We start from the raw sequence: 20,400 nt of genomic DNA on the forward strand, positions 1-20,400 counted from the left end.
GCGCGCTGGGAGGTTCGCAATCGAATTCTGCGCCGGGAAGCTGCGGAGCCTGGAGACGGCTGCTACGCTGGGCGGGCGGGCGGCCGCGGCGATCACACGCGCTCCCCGCGGCGGGCTGCAACCGTTGGCGGACGCCGGCTGAGAGGTGAGGAGCGGTGGCTCGGAGGTCCGACCTACGAGCCTGGGCTCAGAGACCGAGGAGAGGTGCGCACTGCCTGCATTTCCTCCGCTAGGGTCCCTCTGGTTTACGTACAGGGAAGGAAATCCATTCAAATCTTACTCGTACTCTGGGCAAGTGGAAGGAGTCCTGGACTTAGAATGACCAATTCTTCCCGGAATTAAAACGGAAAAGTTCTTGTGCCGGATAGCCTCTCTGTCCTGCGCAAAAGCAGGACGGTTGGTCCCCGGTGGACCGGGCTTCAGGCTTGGTGCATGCTGGGGACAAGGCTCTCTGAGTCTGGGGGAGCTCGGGCCATAAGGAGGGGGCCTTAGGGCATAGTGCGGTGAGAGCACGGACTTGGGGCCGGAATAAGAACAGCGTGTGAATCCAGGGTTGCCACCAACTGGACTTGTGGCCTGCTTCCTTAACCGCTTTGTACCTACCTCAGTTCCCTCGTCTGCGAAAAGGGAATGATGCAGAACGTAACTCAGAGGCCTGGTGTGAGGAGCACATGGGCAGAAACGCGTTAACCACCCAGGCCAGGGTTTGGCACATAGCAGGTTTCCTGCAGCTCCTCTATGAGACAGGTAGGGGAACAAAGTGGGGTGTATTTGCAAGGCTGACTTTCCTGCAGAGAGAGCCCACTGGGGACTTGGTCACACAGCCCCCTCAGCCCCCCAGCGTCTAGCATGGAGCCTGACAGCTGGTGGACTTCCACAGGCAGTCATTACACCAGTGAAGGGATGCCGTGTAGAACAGGACTGGTGATGTAGTGTGTGTGTTTGTGGGGGTGGGGGGTGTGAGGTGGGGTTAACTTCTCCCAGCCTCAGTTTACTCATCTGTAAAGTAAGTGAAGGTGCTTCTCAAGGTGTTGCAAGGAGCAAGGGGGAGACCCTGTGGAAGAGCACATGGAGACCTTTTCACCCCCACATTCAGGGCTTTGGGTTTAGGTGGCCTGGTAGACAGTATGTACAGATGTGCCCTTCTCTGTGCCACACCAACGGTTTCTTGGAATTCTCCCCTTGCAAGGGGCTCGGGGCTGGTCTAATTCGCTTGATCCCTTATTTCACAGGTGGGAGAACTTGGAAGTTCAGCAGGACAGGGACGAGCTTGAGGTCAGAGTGCTCCCTGGGGACTGCTGAGGTTGTCAGCCTGGCCTGTCAGGGGGGCTCTTTTGGTGGTCGGTGGTGATGGGGTAGAGGTCTGTGTGTATATGTGTGTGAGAGAGTGTTTTAAGTATAGTGAATGTAGTTTTTTGTGTAAAAAGGCAAAAAGTTACTCCCAATCCCAGCACTAAACCTTAGGTCTCGGTATCAGGGAACAGGGTGGTAGAGTAGCACCCATGGGGTGGGGAGCTGGAGAGGACTGGAGTGAATTTACGAGGATAGACGGGTAGGTTAGGTCGTATATAAAGAAGCATGGGCTTAGGTGGGACTGTAGGACACTGATGTGCAAATCAGTAGGTCAGAGGAACTTCTGCCGTTGGGTGAGGAGGAATCTTTCGGATCTGGTACTTTGACTTTCTGCACAGTGCTGCAAGGCAGCTGTTAGGCTCGTTTTCTAGGTAAATAAACATCCAAAGAGGGTACCTTTAGGTCATTTAGTTTTTAATTGGCAGAGGCGGGCACGAGCTCAGATCCTGTGGCCCTCAGTCCAGGCCAGTTCAACAGAACATGCTACCATCTAGATGAGGACACGGAGAGGCCCTCGGTCCCTCCCCGTTCCCAGCGTCTTACTGATGCCGTCCGCTGCCCTCAGCACCGCTTTCCAACGTCCGTGCGCTGTGACACAAGTGGTTCTGTTCTGGGGCTGGCCTTAGAATGAAGACTTAGGGTCCTCGTATTTTAAAGTGGAAGATCATTTGTAGAGCCTTTAAGTTTTTTTGGATGACAGTCTCAGGATCCAGGGACCAAGTCATGACAAGGACATGACAAGTCGAGATGGAGGCGGGGGGGGGGGGGGGGGGGGGGCTGCTCCTGCATGCCTCTGGCCTGTCAGGCTGCCCACTATGAAGTGTGCCTCCAGGCAGACCACTGAACCTCGATTAGTCCGGGTGGTGGTGTGAGCACACCGTCTGCGCAGTCTTGATGATAAATGAGAAGTGGCTTTGTGCAGAACTAAGCCAAATGGTCATGTTCTGTTTACGGCACATGATGAGAACTCAGTAAATTGACCAGACAGACAGACAGCCAGAAGTTCACATTGGGTCTACTTGGTGGGAGGGCACCAGGGTGCACAGGGATCTCTGTGTACACCTGGCATTCAGTCCATGTCCGCTGAATGGAACTGTAGTGACTCACCTGGGGCGAGAACCCCCGAGTGCCCTCAGCCAGTCCGCAGACGTTGCCTCCTGCCTGCCTGTCTCTGACATGCCCACATCAGTAGGAGGGAGAACTCAATCTCTGTGGCCGGATTGGGACCCAGCCTGCGCTCAGAGAGTGAGGAGCCAGGGAAGGAAAGGGGACTCTTATTTAGGTTCAGCCCCGAAAAGAACGCCATCTTTTTACACTTGGGCCAAAGGCCAAACGTTGAAATGTGTGACATCTGAGCCCAGCAGACGGGGTCCTAAGTCTTCCTGCAGCCTGCTTTCAGCTTTGCTAATTTCCGAAGGAGAAATGTTACAAATTTACCAAAAGCATCATTTGAAAGTATAATTATGTAAATTTCTTTCTTTCTCTGTTGAATTTTATTGTTTAAGTTTTTGTTGGAGGCAGTGCTTGCCCCCTGAGGCCATTTATCTGGCCCCCCACCGCACTTCCGGAAGGGCCACCTCTTTCATTGGTGGTCAGTGAGAGGAGCACTGTATGTGGCGGCCCTCCAACGGTCTGAGGGACAGTGAACTGGCCCTCTGTGTAAAAAGTTTGGGGACCCCTGATAGAGGGACTGTTCACATGGTGTGTTTTTGTAAGTTTGTGGCATGTGTGCTTCTGAGATTGTTAAGCCTGCCCTGAGGCTTGGGACACCTGTCTGCTGTGCAGTTAGGGTGGTGTCCAGCTCCCTGTCCTTACAGCCCATCCCCCATGCAGACAGATGGACACACACAGACACACAGGTGCTTCCCGCATAAATGACAGATGTTTTCCTAGGGGGCTAGGTCAGGCGTGAGGCCTGATCACGGTCACCCTGTGCTGGTGCTGGGATGTCCTCTGGGCTCTGGATAAGTGAGGGGTAAGCTGCTTACAGGCCTTGTTTGTCTGATTAGCAAGCAGGCGGCCACACTGCCCATTTCCTATCAGGACTGAAAGCGCGTCGTAGGCTCTGGAAAACCCAAGGAAGGCACTAAGGGATGGAGTTCTGACTCACTGCGAGCCATCCATCCTGCTTGTAAAGGAAAACTAACACATTTCTAAATGGGAGCGTTGGCCTTAAAAGACCGAATGAAAGGGTTGGCAGTATTTTTCCGGTGGACAGGTGATGGAATTCTTTTCCTCTCCTGAACTGATGTTGACACTGGGTGGCTGGTCCCCAGAGGGGTGGCAGGCTCTGCACGACATTCCCGCAGCTTTTTGTCAACATCACTGACGGCTCCCAGTCCGGGTGTTTTGTTTCCACCTGCCCCCTTCCCAGGCCTTAAACTTCAGACCTTCTGCGACAGACTGAGTCTCCCAGTGGGATGTCAGAGATTGTGGAGGCCACCTCCTGTCCCCTCCTCCCCTCAATCAGGAAACAGACCAGATCTCAGCAGGGAAGGTCAGAGCACTAGCTCTAGGCCATAGCCTGACCCGGAGCGGTTAGTTTTCATTGTTGAGTTCCATCATGAAGTCACTTACACGTTTTTCAGCAGATAATTTGGCATCTTGCAGCTCTCTCTCCCTTGCGTGTACAATGGCCATCTGTACTATTTCTAGGTGACAGGTAACGGCTGGCCCCCGCACGCTATTTGTTTGGTAATGTGGTGCTGGCTCCCGTGCCGGCCTCTGTTCCCCCTGAGGGGCAGGGCGGCCACTGTCCTTGCTGCCTGTCATTAACCGGGCGTCCTCCTGTCCATCTGCCGTGTGCAGCATGCTGAGCGTGGAGGGAGCTGGGCCAGGTGCCTGCGATGCCCACTGCGCAGGCCCAGTGACTGTTACACACCGGGTGAGGAGGGGGTGGGGTTGCTGTACCTCGCAGAGCAAACAGTCGTGTTGCTTCCCCCAGGATTCGGTGCTGGGCTGTAGCCGACCACCTCCCTCCCTGGCTCACTGACCCTTCTGGCAGCCGAGGAAGGGGACCGGGGGCCAGGGCCTGCGTTTGTACGTAGCTTCTCAGGCAGGCTGGTGTCCGGCAGTGCCCTGAAGAGCCAGAGGCCTCCATGAGGGACCAGCTGGGCTCTGTACACCGTGGAGTTGCAGCCAGGACGTACATTTCCTTTCAAGGTTGAGCGGGCGGAGCAGCCCTGATCTCTGCGTGGGTGCGGCCTCTCCTGCAGTGACCGCACAGGGCAGTGGAGGGCAGTGCTTTCATGCGTGGCCGTGCCGTGGGAACAGAGGGTTGCTCGTTTGTGCTGAAGGATCTGGGGAAGTCTTACCCTGGAGCAACTGTACCAGTTGGCTTGAGCCTCCCTTAATTTTCCATAGTGAGCAAGTGGGTTCAACAGTTCTTGGCAGTTCTGCTGTGAAGCTTATTTATAATGTAAATAAACAATATTCCTCAAGAATCTAGTGATTAGAAATTATGTAAACATGGAAACTTACTGTGACTTCTGTCACACGTTTAAATAACATTGTATTGTTTTGAGCACTAGCGGCCCCACAGATTTTTAAACAGAGGATTGTATCTGTGCAGATGTATATAATGTGGGCACAGGCCCAGGGACACCTGGGACTGTGAACGCCCTCCAGGGACTCAGCACCAGCAGTTGGGACAGCTGCATGTCATTCCATTTCTTTACTGGTCTGAGAAGCCACACAGGGGAGGCCCCTCACCTATTCCCTGTCTACGGTGCCTGAGGGCACATCCTAATGTGCAGTGACACCCAAGGATACACAGTATATAAATGTTTTTTGTGCCTAGAAAAGTTGTTTTATAGGCCTGTTCTCCACTTTCTAAAGCTTCCTCAACTCCTCTCATTATGTCCTTACTGTATTTGGGGACCTGAGATAATTTGCAGTACACACCTAAGGGTGAGAGAGAGGGAGGGGAGAGAGTAAGAAAGTTATTAGAAAATGTAAGGTTTTCACTTAATGTTTCCAAAACTTTTTCTCTTCAAAGCCAGCCTGCCAAGTTTAAGTCCTGGTTCTGCTACTGTGTGGCCTTGGGTAAGTTACTCAATCTCTGTGCTTCCAAACTTCATGTACATTGTGAACAGCAGTCTCTCGCTCAGGGTTGCTGTGAGGATGAAGTAAGTTTCTATGTGTGAAGGTCTTAGAGGACCCAGCACATGGTTAGCACCCACTCAACAAATGTTAGCATGAGCGTCCCTGTTAATTAGAATGTTGCTTACATGGCAGTAGAGTTCTCTGTAGATTGGGTAATCAACTTTGATGCTCTTGTTTGTAGTTATTTTCACACGAAGTTATGCTTGAAAAGTTGTGTGATCATTTATTGCAGTGGTCCCCAACCTTTTTTGGGCCACGGACCGGTTTTTTTTGTGTGTTTTTTTTACAGAGATAGAGAGTGAGTCAGAGAGAGGGATAGACAGGGACAGACAGACAGGAATGGAGAGGGATGAGAAGCATCAATCATTAGTTTTTCATTGCGCGTTGCAACACCTTAGTTGTTCATTGATTGTCTTCTCAAACGTGCCTTGACCGGGGGGCTACAGCAGACCGAGTAACCCCTTGCTCGAGCCAGCGAACTTGGGTCCAAGCTGGTGAGCTTTTGCTCAAACCAGATGAGCCTGCACTCAAGCTGGTGACCTCGGGGTCTCGAACTTGGGTCCTCTGCATCCCAGTCCAGTGGATAGGCGCAGCTCTATCCACTGCGCCACCGCCTGGTCAGGCCAGACTGGTTTAATGTCAGAAAATATTTTCACGGATCAGCCTTTCGGGTGGGACGGATAAATGCACGAAATAAAATTATGCGACCAGGCCCTGGCCAGTTGGCTCAGTGGTAGAGCGTCGGCCTGGTGTGCAGAGGTCCCAGGTTTGATTCCTGGCCAGGGCACACAGGAGAAGCGCCCATCTGCTTCTCCACCCCTCCCCTTCTCCTTCCTTTCTGTCTCTCTCTTCCCCTCCCCCAGCAGAGGCTCCATTGGAGCAAAGATGGCCTGGGCGCTGGGGATGGCTCTTTGGCCTCTGCCCCAGGCGCTAGAGTGGCTCTGGTCCTGGCAGAGCGACCCCCGGAGGGGCAGAGCATCGCCCCCTGGTGGGCAGAGCGTCGCCCCATGGTGGGCGTGCCGGGTGGATCCTAGTCGGGCGCATGTGGGAGTCTGTCTGTCTCTCCCTGTTTCTAGCTTCAGAAAAAATACAAAAAAAAAAAAAAATTATGCGAACAGTGTAAAAACTGATATTTTTAAATATAATTGTCGAACTTATGAGGCAAGCGTCAAGAGTGAGTCTTAGACAGATGTAACAGAGGGAATCTGGTCACTTTTTTTTTTTTTTTTTCTGAAGCTGGAAACGGGGAGAGATAGTCAGACAGACTCCCGCATGCGCCCGACCGGGATCCACCCGGCACGCCCACCAGGGGCGATGCTCTGCCCCTCCGGGGCGTTGCTCTGCCGCGACCAGAGCCACTGTAGCGCCTGGGGCAGAGGCCAAGGAGCCATCCCCAGCGCCCGGGCCATCTTTGCTCCAATGGAGCCTTGGCTGCGGGAGGGGAAGAGAGAGACAGAGAGGAAGGAGGGGGTGGGGGTGGAGAAGCAAATGGGCGCTTCTCCTATTTGCCCTGGCCGGGAATCGAACCCGGGTCCCCCGCACGCCAGGCCAACGCTCTACCGCTGAGCCAACCGGCCAGGGCCGGAATCTGGTCACTTTTTAAAAAATAAAACATCAGACTTAAATATAAATAAAATGGAAATAATGTAAGTTATTTATTCTTTCTCTGTGGACCGGTACTAAGTGGCCCACGGACCGCTACCGGTCCGTGGCCCGGGGGTTTGGGACCACTGATTTATTGGGAATAAAAGTTCCAGATTATGATAATTACCTTTTTTTCCTTTATCTTTAATTTTTTTAGGACGAGACTTGACACCTATCTTGGATAGGGACTATTTAATCATTTAGCTAAAAATGGTATTTTTTACATGCAATGCATGTGGTGAATCAGTGAAGAAAATACAAGTGGAGAAGCATGTGGCCGTTTGCAGGAGCTGCGAGAGCCTTTCGTGCATTGACTGCGGTAAAGACTTCTGGTAAGTTCTAAATCACTCATGTAGATCCTAGCAAGGGTGCATGCTAGTTTAGGGAGCATCGTTCCCATCAATCTTGACAAAATAGAGGCAAATTCAAGGAAAGCAATGACGAAAGAATCGGAAGTGGTTCACAAGACCGTTGGCCTTGTACGGACGGTTTACGAAGAAGACTGGAGGAAGGGTGGATTGTGGTGACCGGAACGGAACATCTGGTCAGTCTGGGGCACCTGCTGACATTACACTGCCCCCGTTACCAGACCTGAGAAGTGACCACGGAGTAAGGCGTTGGGGCATGGTGTGCTGACCCCTCTGTGGAGATGGGTTTATAAACCAGAAAGTGAACTAATTCAGAGAGGCTGGGTCCTTCCTAGGACACCAGAGCTGATTGCGGGGTGGGGGCGGCTCCTGCTCCCCGCGGGTGTCCACACTTCCACGGAGGGTGGCTGTCCCTGGAAAGGGGACCTGGGGGAGGGCAGGACGGATCTTCACTTGTTCATCCGCGGCACCCTCAGGAGGGTGTCTGTAGATGGCTTCTTCCGCCATCTCCTTGTCCCCCTTCAGCCTCCGAGGGTTCCAGCGCAGTCTCCTTGGGTGCGTCTGCCCGCTGTCCTCGGCGGCTTTTGGATGATAGCCTGTTTTCATTTTATTCTAGAGCAGTGATATGTAAAAAATTATTTTGGAAACTGCTAAAGTTTTTATTGCTGTAGTCCTAGGGGGAAGCTGGAGGTGGGGTGGGCTCTTACCTGACCGTGCCGCACACATTCCCCGAGGGCCCCATACAACTACAGAAGGACTGTACGACACAGTTACGTTGTCTGTTCCCCAACACTCTGAGATCAGAAAGACTTCAGCGTCCACTCTGAACAGGACACACTCAGGACTTTTTAAGTTTTTATGATTTATTTTTATTGCACTATATCGATATAACATTGTATTAATTTTACACCAGTTTTTAACTTGTTCTACAACTGAGTATTGATTGCCTACTATGTTACCAGGAACCCAAACAGATTTTGTCACTTAAGATAAAGCCACCTGTTGCAGAGACTATTTTTTATTCAGAGTGTAGTCCTCTATGGAAACAAGTACTGCTGATCCACTTGGTGTAAGGCATTGGGATATAGAAATGGGTGGGAAGTTCGGTGGTGGGTTTTCTGTGGAACGGTTTGGAGGAGGGATGTGGTTAACAGCAGGTGGGAAGCACAGTGAGTGAAACAGGTTGGCGTGCCTGTGCACTGGGCGGGGGTGAAACACACCGTGTGGCTGCAGGAGGTAGGCGCAGCGTGCTCACGTTGGACAGCCTCCGCCCTGAGAATCGATCTGATGGTGCACCTGCCTCCCTTCCCAGGGGCGAGGACTATAAGAACCACGTGAAATGCATAAGTGAAAACCAGAAGTACGGAGGCAAAGGCTATGAAGGGAAAACCCACAAGGGCGACGTGAAACAGCAGGCGTGGATTCAGGTAAGGTCTGAGTCAGGCTGCAGCTCCATCTCACACCTTCCACTTCTCTCTGGAAGCCTGAGACACCAAGAGTAATGACGTCATCCATGCAGACCAGACGGAAACAGCATTCTTACACTAGGCTAAGGCTGAGCACTAAACCTTAAAAAAGAGTCCTTTATTTCTCTGTTAATAATCGCAGTGTGTTTTGTCTTTAGTTCATATGCTTTGTAGATATCTTGCAAAAATAGTGTAGGATTCTCACTTCCCCTGGGCTGTGCAGTTTTCTTACCTGTATGTGCTTCCAGTGCTAACACAGCTCTTACAACTCTGTGGGTCATCAGGATCGGGCAAAAGAAGACATTTTCATAAATATGAGGAATTTTCCACTTAAATAATAAAATGAAGACATGCACAATAAAAATGACAAAGCAGCGAAAGCCCTGATTCCCTGAGCGCTGCGGGCATGGCGCTGAGCACCTGGGACAGAAGCTGGGTGGTCTCAGCGCCTAAGGGCTCTGCTCTGGCCCTTCACGGCAGGGGCTCACCGGTGACTGTCTTTTGTGTACACTGCCATCTCCCTCACTCTCACAGTGACTTTCTCCCTGCCTTCACTGGCATTGCCATAGCATGTTTTTAGGACACATTTAATTTTCATCTCTGTTCTGTTCCTTTCAAACGTATTTATCAGACATCAGTGCTTTGGTTTGGTCCTTATTTCCTAGTCCCTTTGGACTGAATTTTCTCTGATTCTTTTGACCATTTTTGATTTGTTTACATTTTTTTCCAGTCTTTAAAACTTGTGAATTATACGTGATATAAAGTTTATCATTTTAACCATTTGTAAGTCTCCAGTTAAGTGCATTCACTGTTTGTTGTCCGTTCCCAGTTGAATGATATTGACACCCTCGTCAAAAATCGTTGGACCAAGTATGCAAGGGTTTCTCTCTGGGCTCTGTTCCACTGGTCTGCACGTCTGTCTCCGTGCCAGGTCCCTGATGATTTCATTACTCTAGCTTTGCATAGTAGGCTTTGAAATCAGAGACCTCCAACTTTATTCTTCTTTTTCAAGATTGTTTGGGCTACTTGATGTCCCTTTTGAGTCCATGTGAACATTAGGGTAGAGCAGGGGTCAGGAACCTATGGCTCGCGAGCCAGATGTGGCTCTTTTGATGGCTGCATCTGGCTCGCAGACAAATCTTTAATAAAAAAAAATAGTAACATTAAAAATATTAAACATTCTCATGTATTACAATCCATTCATTTCCTACCGCTCATGTTCATGGTTGCGGGTGGCTGGAGCCAATCACAGCTGTCCTCCGAGACAACATCAAATTTTTATTGGATAATGTGTAACGTACACGGGTTGTTGTATGGCTCTCACAGAATTACATTTTAAAATATGTGGCGTTCATGGCTCTCTCAGCCAAAAAGATTCCCGACCCCTGGGGTAGAGTCTTCTATTTCTGCAAAAAATAAAGTCATTGGGCTGTTAATAGGGATTGCATCTGAATCTGTAGATCACTTGGGTAGTACTGACATTTTAATAAGTCTTCGAGTCTATGAGCATTTCCATTTCTTTGTGTCTTTTTCCTTTCAGCAATGTTTTGTTAGTTTTAAATAGATAAGTCTTTCATAAATGAAATTATTTTAATTTCTTTTTCAGATTGTTTATAGAAATGCAAATTGATTTTTGAGTGTCGACCCTGCAACTCGGCTGAATTTGTTAGTTGGTTCTACAGTTTCTTTTTGTGGAATCTTTAGACTGTTCTGCGTATAAGACCTTGTTGGCTGTGCACAGAGATAACTTTGCTTCTTTCTTTCCTACGTGGATGCCTTCTGTTTCTTTCTCTTGCCCGCACTATGTTGGCATTTGTAAGCATAGGGATTAACACAAGATTTGGGCTTGAAATATCAGTTCTGTAGCTCTGGCTACTTGATACTCGTGTGTCAGCTTATTGTTTTTGTTTTATCTTGTTTTTTCATAGAAAATTAATGAATTAATTAAAAGACCCAATGTCAGCCCCAAAGTGAGAGAACTTTTAGAGCAAATCAGTGGTTTTGACAACATTCCCAGGAAAAAGGCAAAATTTCAGGTGCGTACTTGACGGAGGGGATGTGGCCCTCAGTGACAGCTGTGTGCGCCTGTCAAATGCGATAAACTTTCTTTTTTCTCTGTTTGTTCCTGACAGAACTGGATGAAGAACAGTTTAAAAGTTCATAATGAGTCAATTCTGGAGCAGGTGTGGAATATCTTTTCTGAAGCTTCCAGCAGTGTAAGTCAGATCTAATTTTAGATTTGTACCGTTGCACAAGTCATTAGTCATAACGCAGTAGGAGTGTCTTATTTTCGGAGGTTAAGACAGCCTGTTTTTGCAGAAGCCTCTCTGGCCTTCATATGGGGGGGGGGGATAACCGGAGGGCCCTGCCGAGAGGGGCTTCCTGGTGTGCACAGAAAGGTGGTTTGTCGCAGCGTTGGATCCGGCAGCCGCGAACAGGGACCGCTTGCTTAGAAATCAGGTGGCGGGCATAGTGGGAGGGAACAGGAGCGTGGGCGTCAGCCAGACCCGGAGTGAATCCCTGCTGCTCTCTGCCCGGTGTTTGATCTGGGCCTGTTACTTAACCTCTCTGAGCTTCAGTTTCCTTTTCTTTAAACACTGGATTGTCACATTCATTCATTCCTTCAATACTTACTAAGTGTCTCATCTGTGCCAGGCTGTGAACAAAACTGTGACATATTCCGGGTGGTGAGCGTGCAGTGAAGGGAGAGAAGCAGGGTGAGGGCGTGGAGAGGGACCAGGTGTCTTAGGTGAGGGGGGAGGGGTCACGAGATAGTGAGTGTGCGGTGAAGGGAAGGAAGCAGGGTGAGGGTGTGGAGAGGGACCAGGTGTCTTAGGTGAGGGGGGAGGGGTCACGAGCGCCCCTTACATCTGTAGTTTTAAAATAGAGGAGACTACAAAAGCATCCTACCGTATGCCCAACTTTCAGTGGGCCCTTGATAAGTGTTCTTTCTTTCCTTCTGGTGGAGGAAGAATTCCACGGGATTAATTCAGCCAACTTCCCATTAGTCAAAATGGTTTGATAGAAGAGGTCCCAGATGTGAGCCTGGCCGGTTGGCTCAGTGGTAGAGTGTGGATCCAGCATGTGGAAGTCCCAGGTTCGATTCCCGGTCAGGGCACACAGGAGAGGCCACCGTCTGCTTCTCCTCCTCTCCCCCTTCTCTCTCTCTCTTCCTCTCCTGCAGCCATGGCTTGATTGATTCGAGCACATTGGACCTGGGCCCTGAGGATGACTCTGAGGAACCTCTGCCTCAGGTGCTAGAAATAGCTCAGTGTGAGCAGGGCCCCAGATGGGCAGAGCATTGGCTCCAGATGGGGGTTGTCAGGTGGATCCCGGCTGGGGCGCATGTGGGAGTCTGTCTCTTTATCTCCCCTCCACTCACTTAAAAAATAATAAAAGAGTTCCCAGATGTGGATACACATGCAGAGAGTTTTGGTTTGATAGCTTAGCCACATTGTTGGTTACATTGTTAATTTGATTGCTTTCACATTAATTCAGTTGCATTCTCTTTTTGGTGCTTACATCCCATTCAGAGACTTACACCATGAGTAGTTTTTAAAGAACGGTAGATCTTGCTGGTCTTTTATTCTGGTTACTTTGTTAGGAGTTGATTTGCTTTATATAGAGTAGTTATATAGAGGGGTCCCAGGTGGTGAGCGAGTGGTGAAGGGAAGGAAGCAGGTGAGGGCGTGGAGAGGGACCAGGTGTCTTAGGTGAGGGGGGAGGGGTCACATGCAGAGAGTTTTGGTTTGATAGCTTAGCCACATTGTTGGTTACATTGCAATAGTTTGAGCGGCCAGTTGATAAAAATGAAACTTGATCTTGGCTGTATATCTAGCATGTCTCAAAAGGTACAGATTGGGCCTTGAAACCTTACAACCAATCATTTAATTGGCCTTTATGTGGCATCTAATTTTTAAAGGCTATTTCCATAATTTTTACTAAGAACCAAAGATTTGAAATGATTTAGTTCAATTGCAGAGTTTGAAGATAAAGTTCTTTCTGACTTCCCTTTGGAAGCTGTGAACATTTTAATTAAAAAATCAGTAAATGGCTTGAGATGAACGCTGAGCTTGTGGCCGTGGCTCTGCCTCTGACCCTGAGTGTCACAGCACCGCCCAGCGTGTGGCGCAGAGCAGAGGGCCCCAGGCGCCCTGTCCAATCACGCCTCCTGTCTCATCCCTCCCGTTACTCTGCTGAACATTAGTGGTGGCTTTCTCTGCTCTTCTGTGGTGCTTTCTGTACCTGGCACAACTCGCACGTGGTCACAGCTGCTGTGTGACTTTGTGCTAAATATCAGGTCGTAGCAAGTACTAGGAAGAAACTGAAGGCAGGAGGAGGGCAGAGAGGACAGGAGGGGCTCTGTGAGGCGGGGGTCTGAGGGCAGTGCCGAGACCACGCTGTAGGAGAGCCCAGAAGGAAGCAGAAGGAAGACCGGAATGGGTTGACCATGCCCTGCTGAGTGGCTGCTGGGGGGGGTGGAAGTGTGTCTCCTGCCTCCTCCTCCTCCTCCTCCTCCTCCTCTGTGAGTTTGGTTATAGAGGCAAGGCACCGGCTAGAGACTTGGTCTGAACTGGGTGGACGGTGGGCTGAGGTCTTTGGTCCTTAGTGGTTAAAGTAATAACAGGCAATATGAACAACATCGTAGGATGGATGGGGAGCTTCTTTGCCCACTTTCTTCCTCGTGAGTCTGATTCTGAACTCATTCTCCCCCCCCCCCCCCCCATGCCTGGACTACATTATTTCTCTGAACTGCTACGGAGAAAACTGGTTTGGTTTAACATTCATTTCCTATGTGCTGCTCTTTCTGCCAGAGGTTGAGCATTGATGTCAGAGTGAGGTGTGGCTTTGTGGTATTCTTGCACTGAGTTAAAGCCATCTTGTTTATTTGGTCCCACATGGGGGGAAGTCGCTCCCTTCTTGTGACCTAGTCCCCGGAGGGGAAGACTGGAGGTGACTTGGAGTCAGCTGGTTGGTGAGTTACTGATGGAACTTGGGACAGGTCTGCGGACATATAAATCCAGCCGGCTTCCCAGAGCTGCTGCCTCCGACCCTCTCCCTGCCCGCCGGGCACCCCGGGCTCACCGCAGCTCAGCAGAAGGCTCTGCACCAGCTCCTGAGTGGGGCTGGCCTAGATTTCCAGCACATTGCGAGTCAGGGAGTACATACAGCAGGCACTGGGACAAGCTGTGCTGAAGTCATTTTAACAAATGGCTCTATGTGCTGATTTGAATAAGGGAGTGCAGCGAGTGGGAAACAGCTTTTACCCCAGTGCACGCGTGATTTTGTTTCCTGTGACTCCCTACCCACCATACGTGACTCTGTCCGAGTGTCGCTGGTGTCCTCTCGGGGTAACCATCTAATCTGAAGGACGATTGGATCGTGTCTCTGTCTAGTGCTGTCGCTTACAAAGCCCGCCGTGCACACTGGGCCGGTGCATCGAGCATCTCCTGCGCTGCGCCCAGGACGTGTTTCTCTCGCCTCCTCGTACACCAGCTGTGGGAGGAAGGCATTGCTGCCTCTCAGGCTGCAGACAAGCAGACAGCATGGAGTAGATGAGTAACTGGCCCGAGGACCCTGGCTGGTCGTTGCAGAGCTGGCCCTGACCCGGGTCTGCAGGTGTGTCCGTCTGCCGGCTTCGGCCGCACCCCAGTGCTCGCCTTTCACTGGAGAGGAAGGTGAATAATGAGCCAGGATGGAAGGTCTGGCTGAAGGGACTTACGGATCCGCTTTTCCAGGGGAATGAAAGTGTGTTCAGTGCCGAGAAGGGTGTGGGCTGGGGCAGTGCTTCTCATTTCGTGTATCTGCTGCTGAGTTTCACCTGTCGCGGCCACCGTTCTAAAACAGTAAGTAATGAGATGCTTTCCGTGGCACAGTGAGTCGGTAGGTACACGCAGTGAGTGAACAGGTGTGTCTGGAATGTATGCTCACGTGTTTCTTGGTTTTGCCTAATAATAAGGAACCAGCCAATAAAGGGCAAGATCAGCAGCCACGCGACCAGGTGGCCACAGCTGCAGAGACCTCCACCGAGGCGGCACCTTCCAAAGCAAACGGCACCACGGAGGGACGAGCAGAGGTGAAGAAGAACAAGAGAGAAAGAAAGGAGGAGCGGCAGAAGGCTAGGAAGAAGGAAAAGAAGGAACTGAAACTAAACCACCAGGAGAAGTCACAGAGTCAGAAGCCTAAAAAGCGCAGAGTGGGGCAGGAGGCCGAGCAGGACCCCAGCGGGGAGGGCGCCCTGGAGAGCACCGGCTCCACGGGAGCGAGCAGCCGGAGGAAGGGCCGGGGCGGGCGGCACGCGGAGGCCGCTGGAGTGAACGGAGACACGGGAGAGGCAGAGACAGACACCGGTCCAGGGAGCAGAAAGCGGAAGCTCTCTGAAGGTGTGTGGCCAGCGTGTGCTGCAGGCTTGTTGAAGTTCACTGCTGTGAATTTGGGATACATATAAATAAAATGCGTTTGGTCTTGCATTTTGAGCCAAGCAAGGCAAAGGGCATAAGGCCAGCCTGGGCTCAATCCAGGCCGGTGACCTCCATTTCCCCTGGCCTTGAGGAGAAGCCCCGCGGGATGGGTAGCTGGGTAGCTTGGGGAAGGAGCGAGACGGTGGGTGGGCGGGCCTGGCGCGAGAGGCACACTGAGTGCCGCTGATGTCATGAGTGCAAAACCTCTTTGTTTTAAATCTCTAGTTGAAGCAAATTCTAAGAAGAAAAAGATAAAGTTCTCAGGACATGCTGAGGGCGGAGAACCGGAAAACCATGACGTTCCTCCTGCAACAGGTATCCCTCCATCATTTGGAAAAGTCCGCCCTCTCCAGGTTGGGGGCAGAGTGAACCAGGGCGTCTGGGCAGGCCGTACCCTCCAGAGGCACGTGCGAAAATAAGTGAGTCCCCAAGGGTGTGACTCCCAGTAATCAGGGAGAACTGCGTCACCCTTGCAGGGCCGCTGTCTGGCTGTCAGGAAGGTGGAGGGCAGAGTGGTCCGGACTGGAAATGTGTATTCTCTTTGGAAGGGAAAGCCCAGCACATTTTCCCGGCCAGCCCGGGCAGGGCCCCTTTTCTCTGGGTCTGTCCGGGTGTCCCCGTGCTCAGAGCCCTGGCCGCCCCTCTCCCGGCTGGAGTGTGGACTTGTCAGCATCCGGTCCTCGGGCTTCAGTGTTCCTGTCAATGCTGCCTCCTCCACACAGCTGTCCGGGTGTCCCCGTGCTCAGAGCCCTGGCCGCCCCTCTCCCGGCTGGAGTGTGGACTTGTCAGCATCCGGTCCTCGGGCTTCAGCGTTCCTCTCAGTGCTGCCTCCTCCACACAGCTGGTCCTGGTCCTCAGGCCCGGAGAGGCCCCTGGTCCTGCCAGTGAAGAGGAGGTCCAGGGACTGAGCTGGCAAATGAGGCTTTATTAATGGAGGCTCAGTAACTGCCCAAGTTGGGTTAGATCTCTCAGCTTGGAACCCTCCCACCCCCAACTTTATAGAGATGAGGCTCTTAAAAAAATTGTGTGGAGGTCATTGTAGAGTAGCAGAAAGTTGCAGAATGAGTCTTTTAGCCCAGATGGTTGATGGTTGTGGCTGCCCCTCTCGGTCAGGGCAGCTCCTTTGGCCCCCTTCCTTTGTCTTGCTTCCTGTGCTTAGACAGCCCGTGATCTTGGTGGGTGCTTACTCAGTCTTGCTGAGGTCATTCGATGCAACCCTGCCTTTTTACGGGAATTTACAGTGGTGATGTGTTCATGATACTCACTTAACCTGCTCACCCTGAGAACGAGGATGGTGAAGGGTGGTCAGAGCTTCTAGGCTACTGTGATTGGACAGGTCAAGTGCCTGCCTGCTATACAGCAGTGCCGTATCGGCCCATTCAGGATCAGTTCATTTCCCGGGTAGCAAATCGGTGTGCAGGGTCATTTCCTTACTCCTCTGCTGTACACAAAACACAGTGTTTTGCATGTTGTTCTTTGTATTGCAGGCAAATTCAACTGGAAAGGAACCATTAAAGCAATTCTGAAGCAGGCCCCAGACAACGAAATAGCACTCAAAAAGCTAAGGAAAAAGGTACGGTGCATGAATCCAGGTACAGAAGCAGGGGAGAAGCCGTTCTTTATTTAAAATGTACAGGTTTAAAAAGTATCTAAAATACTCTGAATGTACATGTGCGTGCCTCAGTGACTCCCACACTGCCCCAGGTCCTCCAGGGGTCCATGGGGAGGGGCAGAGCCCGGGCCATCACTCCTCTCTGGCCGGAGCACTGTGTGCGCTGTTGGAGGTTATTGTCCTAGATCAGGGGTAGTCAACCGGGTCCCTTCTGCCACTAGGGGGCATTCCTGCTTTCATGGTGGGCGGTAGCAGAGCAACCAAAGTCTAAATAAAAAGATAGATTTAACTGGCCCTGGCCGGTTGGCTCAGTGGTAGAGCGTCGGCCTGGCGTGCAGGAGTCCCGGGTTCGATTCCCAGCCAGGGCACACAGGAGAGGCACCCATCTGCTTCTCCACCCTTCCCCCTCTCCTTCCTCTCTGTCTCTCTCTTCCCCTCCCGCAGCCGAGGCTCCATTGGAGCAAAGTTGGCCCGGGCACTGAGGATGGCTCTGTGGCCTCTGCCTCAGGCGCTAGAATGGCTCTGGTTGCAACAGAGCAATGCCCCATGTGGGCAGAGCATCACCCCCTGGTGGGCGTGCCTGGTGGATCTTGGTCGGGCGCATGCGGGAGTCTGTCTGACTGCCTCCCCATTTCCAACTTCAGAAAAAAAAATAGATTTAACTATAGTAAGTTGTTTTATAAAGATTTATTCTGCCAGCCTGACCTGTGGTGGTGCAGGGGATAAAGTGTCGACCTGGAATGCTGAAGTCGCCAGTTCGAAACCCTGGGCTTGCCTGGTCAAGGCACATATGGGAGTTGATGCTTCCTGCTCTTCACCTCTTCTCTCTCTCCATCTCTCTCTCTCTCGCCAATAAAAATGAATAAAAATCTAAAAAAAAAAAGATTTATTCTGCCAAACTTAGTGAAAATCCGACATAAAGTACTTGGTAAGTAATTATTATTATATGCTTTAACTTGCTGTAACTCTGCTTTATAAATTTTATAAAGTAAAGTTACTTCCGTACTTTATAAATCACCATGACTGTGGAACCAGTGGGCGGTTAGAAGATGTTACTACTAACAGAGATACAGAGTGGGCGGTTGGTATAAAAAGGTGGACTGCCCCTGCACTAGATGGTTTGCTGTCTCTGGATTATTCCAGAGCAACGGCTTCTCTGACTTCTAACTTCCTGTCGCCGTACAGCCTGTGCTGGCCAGGTGCTCACGTGTGCCGCGCCCAGGTTTTCCCAAGCAGAACACCTGTGCAGCCAGCACCTGGGTTCCTCTCACTTCTCACTGTCGCCCTACCTCTGGATTAAGTAACAAACGTTGTAGGTCAATCCTCAGGACCACTGCCCTTGATTGACAGCTGCTCTTCCTTGTCAAGGTGCTGGCCCAGTACTACGCGGTGACGGCGGAGCGGCACAGGTCCGAGGAGGAGCTGCTGGCCACCTTTAACAGGAAAGTCAGCAAGAACCCCACCTTCCAGCTACTGAAGGACAGGGTCAAGCTTTTGAAGTGAACCTTTTTATATTGATACATTGAGCCCATTCTGTTGATTTCTTCCTGTTACTGCTGTTTGTAATACATGTGATGAGTAATATCTCAAATTTTGCTGTCCTAACCTGTACTTTTAAGAATATATATTTTTGGTAGAACTTTTATGAGAAAATAAACTATATTGTCCAAAATTTTAAATTTGTGATTGTGAAAATGATTATATGGACTCAATACTGTCATGTGGAAAGTCAAAAGGAATAACTGGTCCTCTGTCAGACTGGAAAGGATTAGAGGTTTTCAAGGGTTGGTTTGCGCCCTGGAATGTGTTTGCCGGCCGTCCTGTGTGGGATGGCCCGCACCTGGCCTGAAGTCCGCCCTCTGCAGGAGGTGTCCCCTCTGCAGGAGGTGTCCCTGTAATGGTTTGTCCTCAAGCCAGAGATGGATCTGTCGGTGACGAGGGCTGGGGTGTGACCTGTGACCAGGTCGGGTGAGCAGCTCGTTTCAGACCGGATTCCAGCAGTGCGGGGCTCTCCCTGGTTCGAGGGCTTTCAGAAATGCCACCGAGTCCTCGTGCATCATCCTGGAGAGCCGTGCTGAGCCATCAGGGATTCCGATGGGTTTGCCCACAAGTCCCTGAAAAGAGGAATCGCCCTTTATCCAGTGTTGACCAGCAGTCAGCACCTCCTCCTGCAGGGAAAGCAGAGGGCACAGTGGTGACAGCTGGGGCGGGACCAGCCCAGACAGACGCTGTCTGACCTCAGCTCCACAATGAGTTCACTTGGGGACATGCCGCTGTACAGAGATGGGAGGGACTCAGCGGCACTGTGTCAGGATAAACGAGGACCGAGGCTTGAGAATGAGGCCTGGAGTCAGGCCCCGGTGTGGTCTCTTAGTACATAGTTCTCTGAACCGCACGTGCTCATCAGGACAACAGGGAGAGGTCCCTCTTGGAGTGTGAATGAATGAACGAAGTTGTGTGAAGCAGCGGTTTTCAGCCACTGGTTCGCAGCCCAGCGCCGGTCCACTGCAGGCGTCCCCAAACTGCGGCCCCCTGAGGCCATTTATCCGGCCCCCACCACACTTCCTGAAGGGGCACCTCTTTCACTGGTGGTCAGTGAGAGGAGCACTGTATGTGGTGGCCCTCCAACGGTCTGAGGGACAGTGAACTGGCCCCGTGTAAAAAGTCTGGGGACCCCTGCAGGCAGCCGCCCCGATGCTGAGTGAAGGTTCCAGTCGGTCACTGGGTCTGGAATCTTCATACAGAGGGCGGCTGCCTCTCCCACAGAGTGGCCCTGGGAAACCCTGGGGTAGAGCACGTGGCGCTGTCCCTGCAGCCCAGCAGACGCTCATTCAGTGGTTGCTGTCACTACTGTGATGTTTTCAGTAACAATTTCTGAGCTAGAAGCTTCAGACACTGAGGAAGATGGTAGTGAAGCCGGACCCAGGTCACATCATCAGGGACAATAGTGGAGCCAGAGGCCAGGCCAGGACATGCTGGTCCAGCTCCAGGGAGCGGAGGCGGCCCCGTCCCTGTGCACAGAGGGGTGTGAAGCCCTCCCCAAGTCACGCTGATGTCCAGCACCTAGTTCTGTAAGATTTCTGTTGATTTGACTTTTATGTCAATTTTACTGTGGCACATTTAAGACCCAGTCTGGCTATTGTGACAATTAAACATATTGATCACTCCGTAGGTGTATAAATGTGAAACCTCACTATGTTGTACACCTGAACTAATATAATGTACGTCAACTGTAACTAAAAAAGAGCTTATGTTCCGGAACAGAAATTAGACATGGGGAAAACAAAATTAAACCATATACTTAAACTGTGACAGGGTCCCCATTTCTGTATCCGTCAGTCCTTCCCCGGGGTTCTCAAGAGTGGGGACTTTGTTAGAGCTCCTGCCTGGGC

At 51.2% G+C, this 20,400-nt stretch overlaps 1 protein-coding gene across 2 annotated transcripts; it reads left to right on the top strand.

The window, feature by feature from the left end:
- The first annotated feature begins 5 nt into the window (after positions 1-5).
- Positions 6-18,665, top strand: LYAR (Ly1 antibody reactive). 2 transcript variants are annotated; one of them, XM_066384632.1, is made up of 10 exons: positions 6-145; positions 5,351-5,397; positions 7,259-7,433; positions 8,782-8,896; positions 10,864-10,971; positions 11,068-11,151; positions 14,895-15,318; positions 15,622-15,711; positions 16,884-16,969; positions 18,377-18,665. In XM_066384632.1, the coding sequence occupies exons 3-10, from the start codon at positions 7,312-7,314 to the stop codon at positions 18,509-18,511; spliced, it is 1,164 nt and encodes a 387-aa protein (XP_066240729.1). In that variant the 5' UTR covers positions 6-145; positions 5,351-5,397; positions 7,259-7,311; the 3' UTR covers positions 18,512-18,665. The 2 variants fall into 2 exon arrangements, with proteins under 2 accessions (XP_066240729.1, XP_066240730.1); XM_066384633.1 differs by having other exon boundaries at positions 31-145; positions 5,355-5,397.
- The last annotated feature ends 1,735 nt before the right edge of the window (positions 18,666-20,400 follow it).

This window comes from Saccopteryx leptura, chromosome 5, assembly GCF_036850995.1.
Source record: "Saccopteryx leptura isolate mSacLep1 chromosome 5, mSacLep1_pri_phased_curated, whole genome shotgun sequence".
In the NCBI taxonomy this organism is placed as follows: Eukaryota; Metazoa; Chordata; class Mammalia; order Chiroptera; family Emballonuridae; genus Saccopteryx; species Saccopteryx leptura.

Bases quoted from the DNA above. Each gene is read 5' to 3' on its own strand.
- LYAR (XM_066384632.1), top strand. From the start codon at position 7,312: ATGGTATTTTTTACATGCAATGCATGTGGTGAATCAGTGAAGAAAATA. The intron at 7,434-8,781 runs GTAAGTTCTAAA...CTCCCTTCCCAG, and splicing joins GACTGCGGTAAAGACTTCTG to GGGCGAGGACTATAAGAACC. The intron at 16,970-18,376 runs GTACGGTGCATG...TTCCTTGTCAAG, and splicing joins TCAAAAAGCTAAGGAAAAAG to GTGCTGGCCCAGTACTACGC.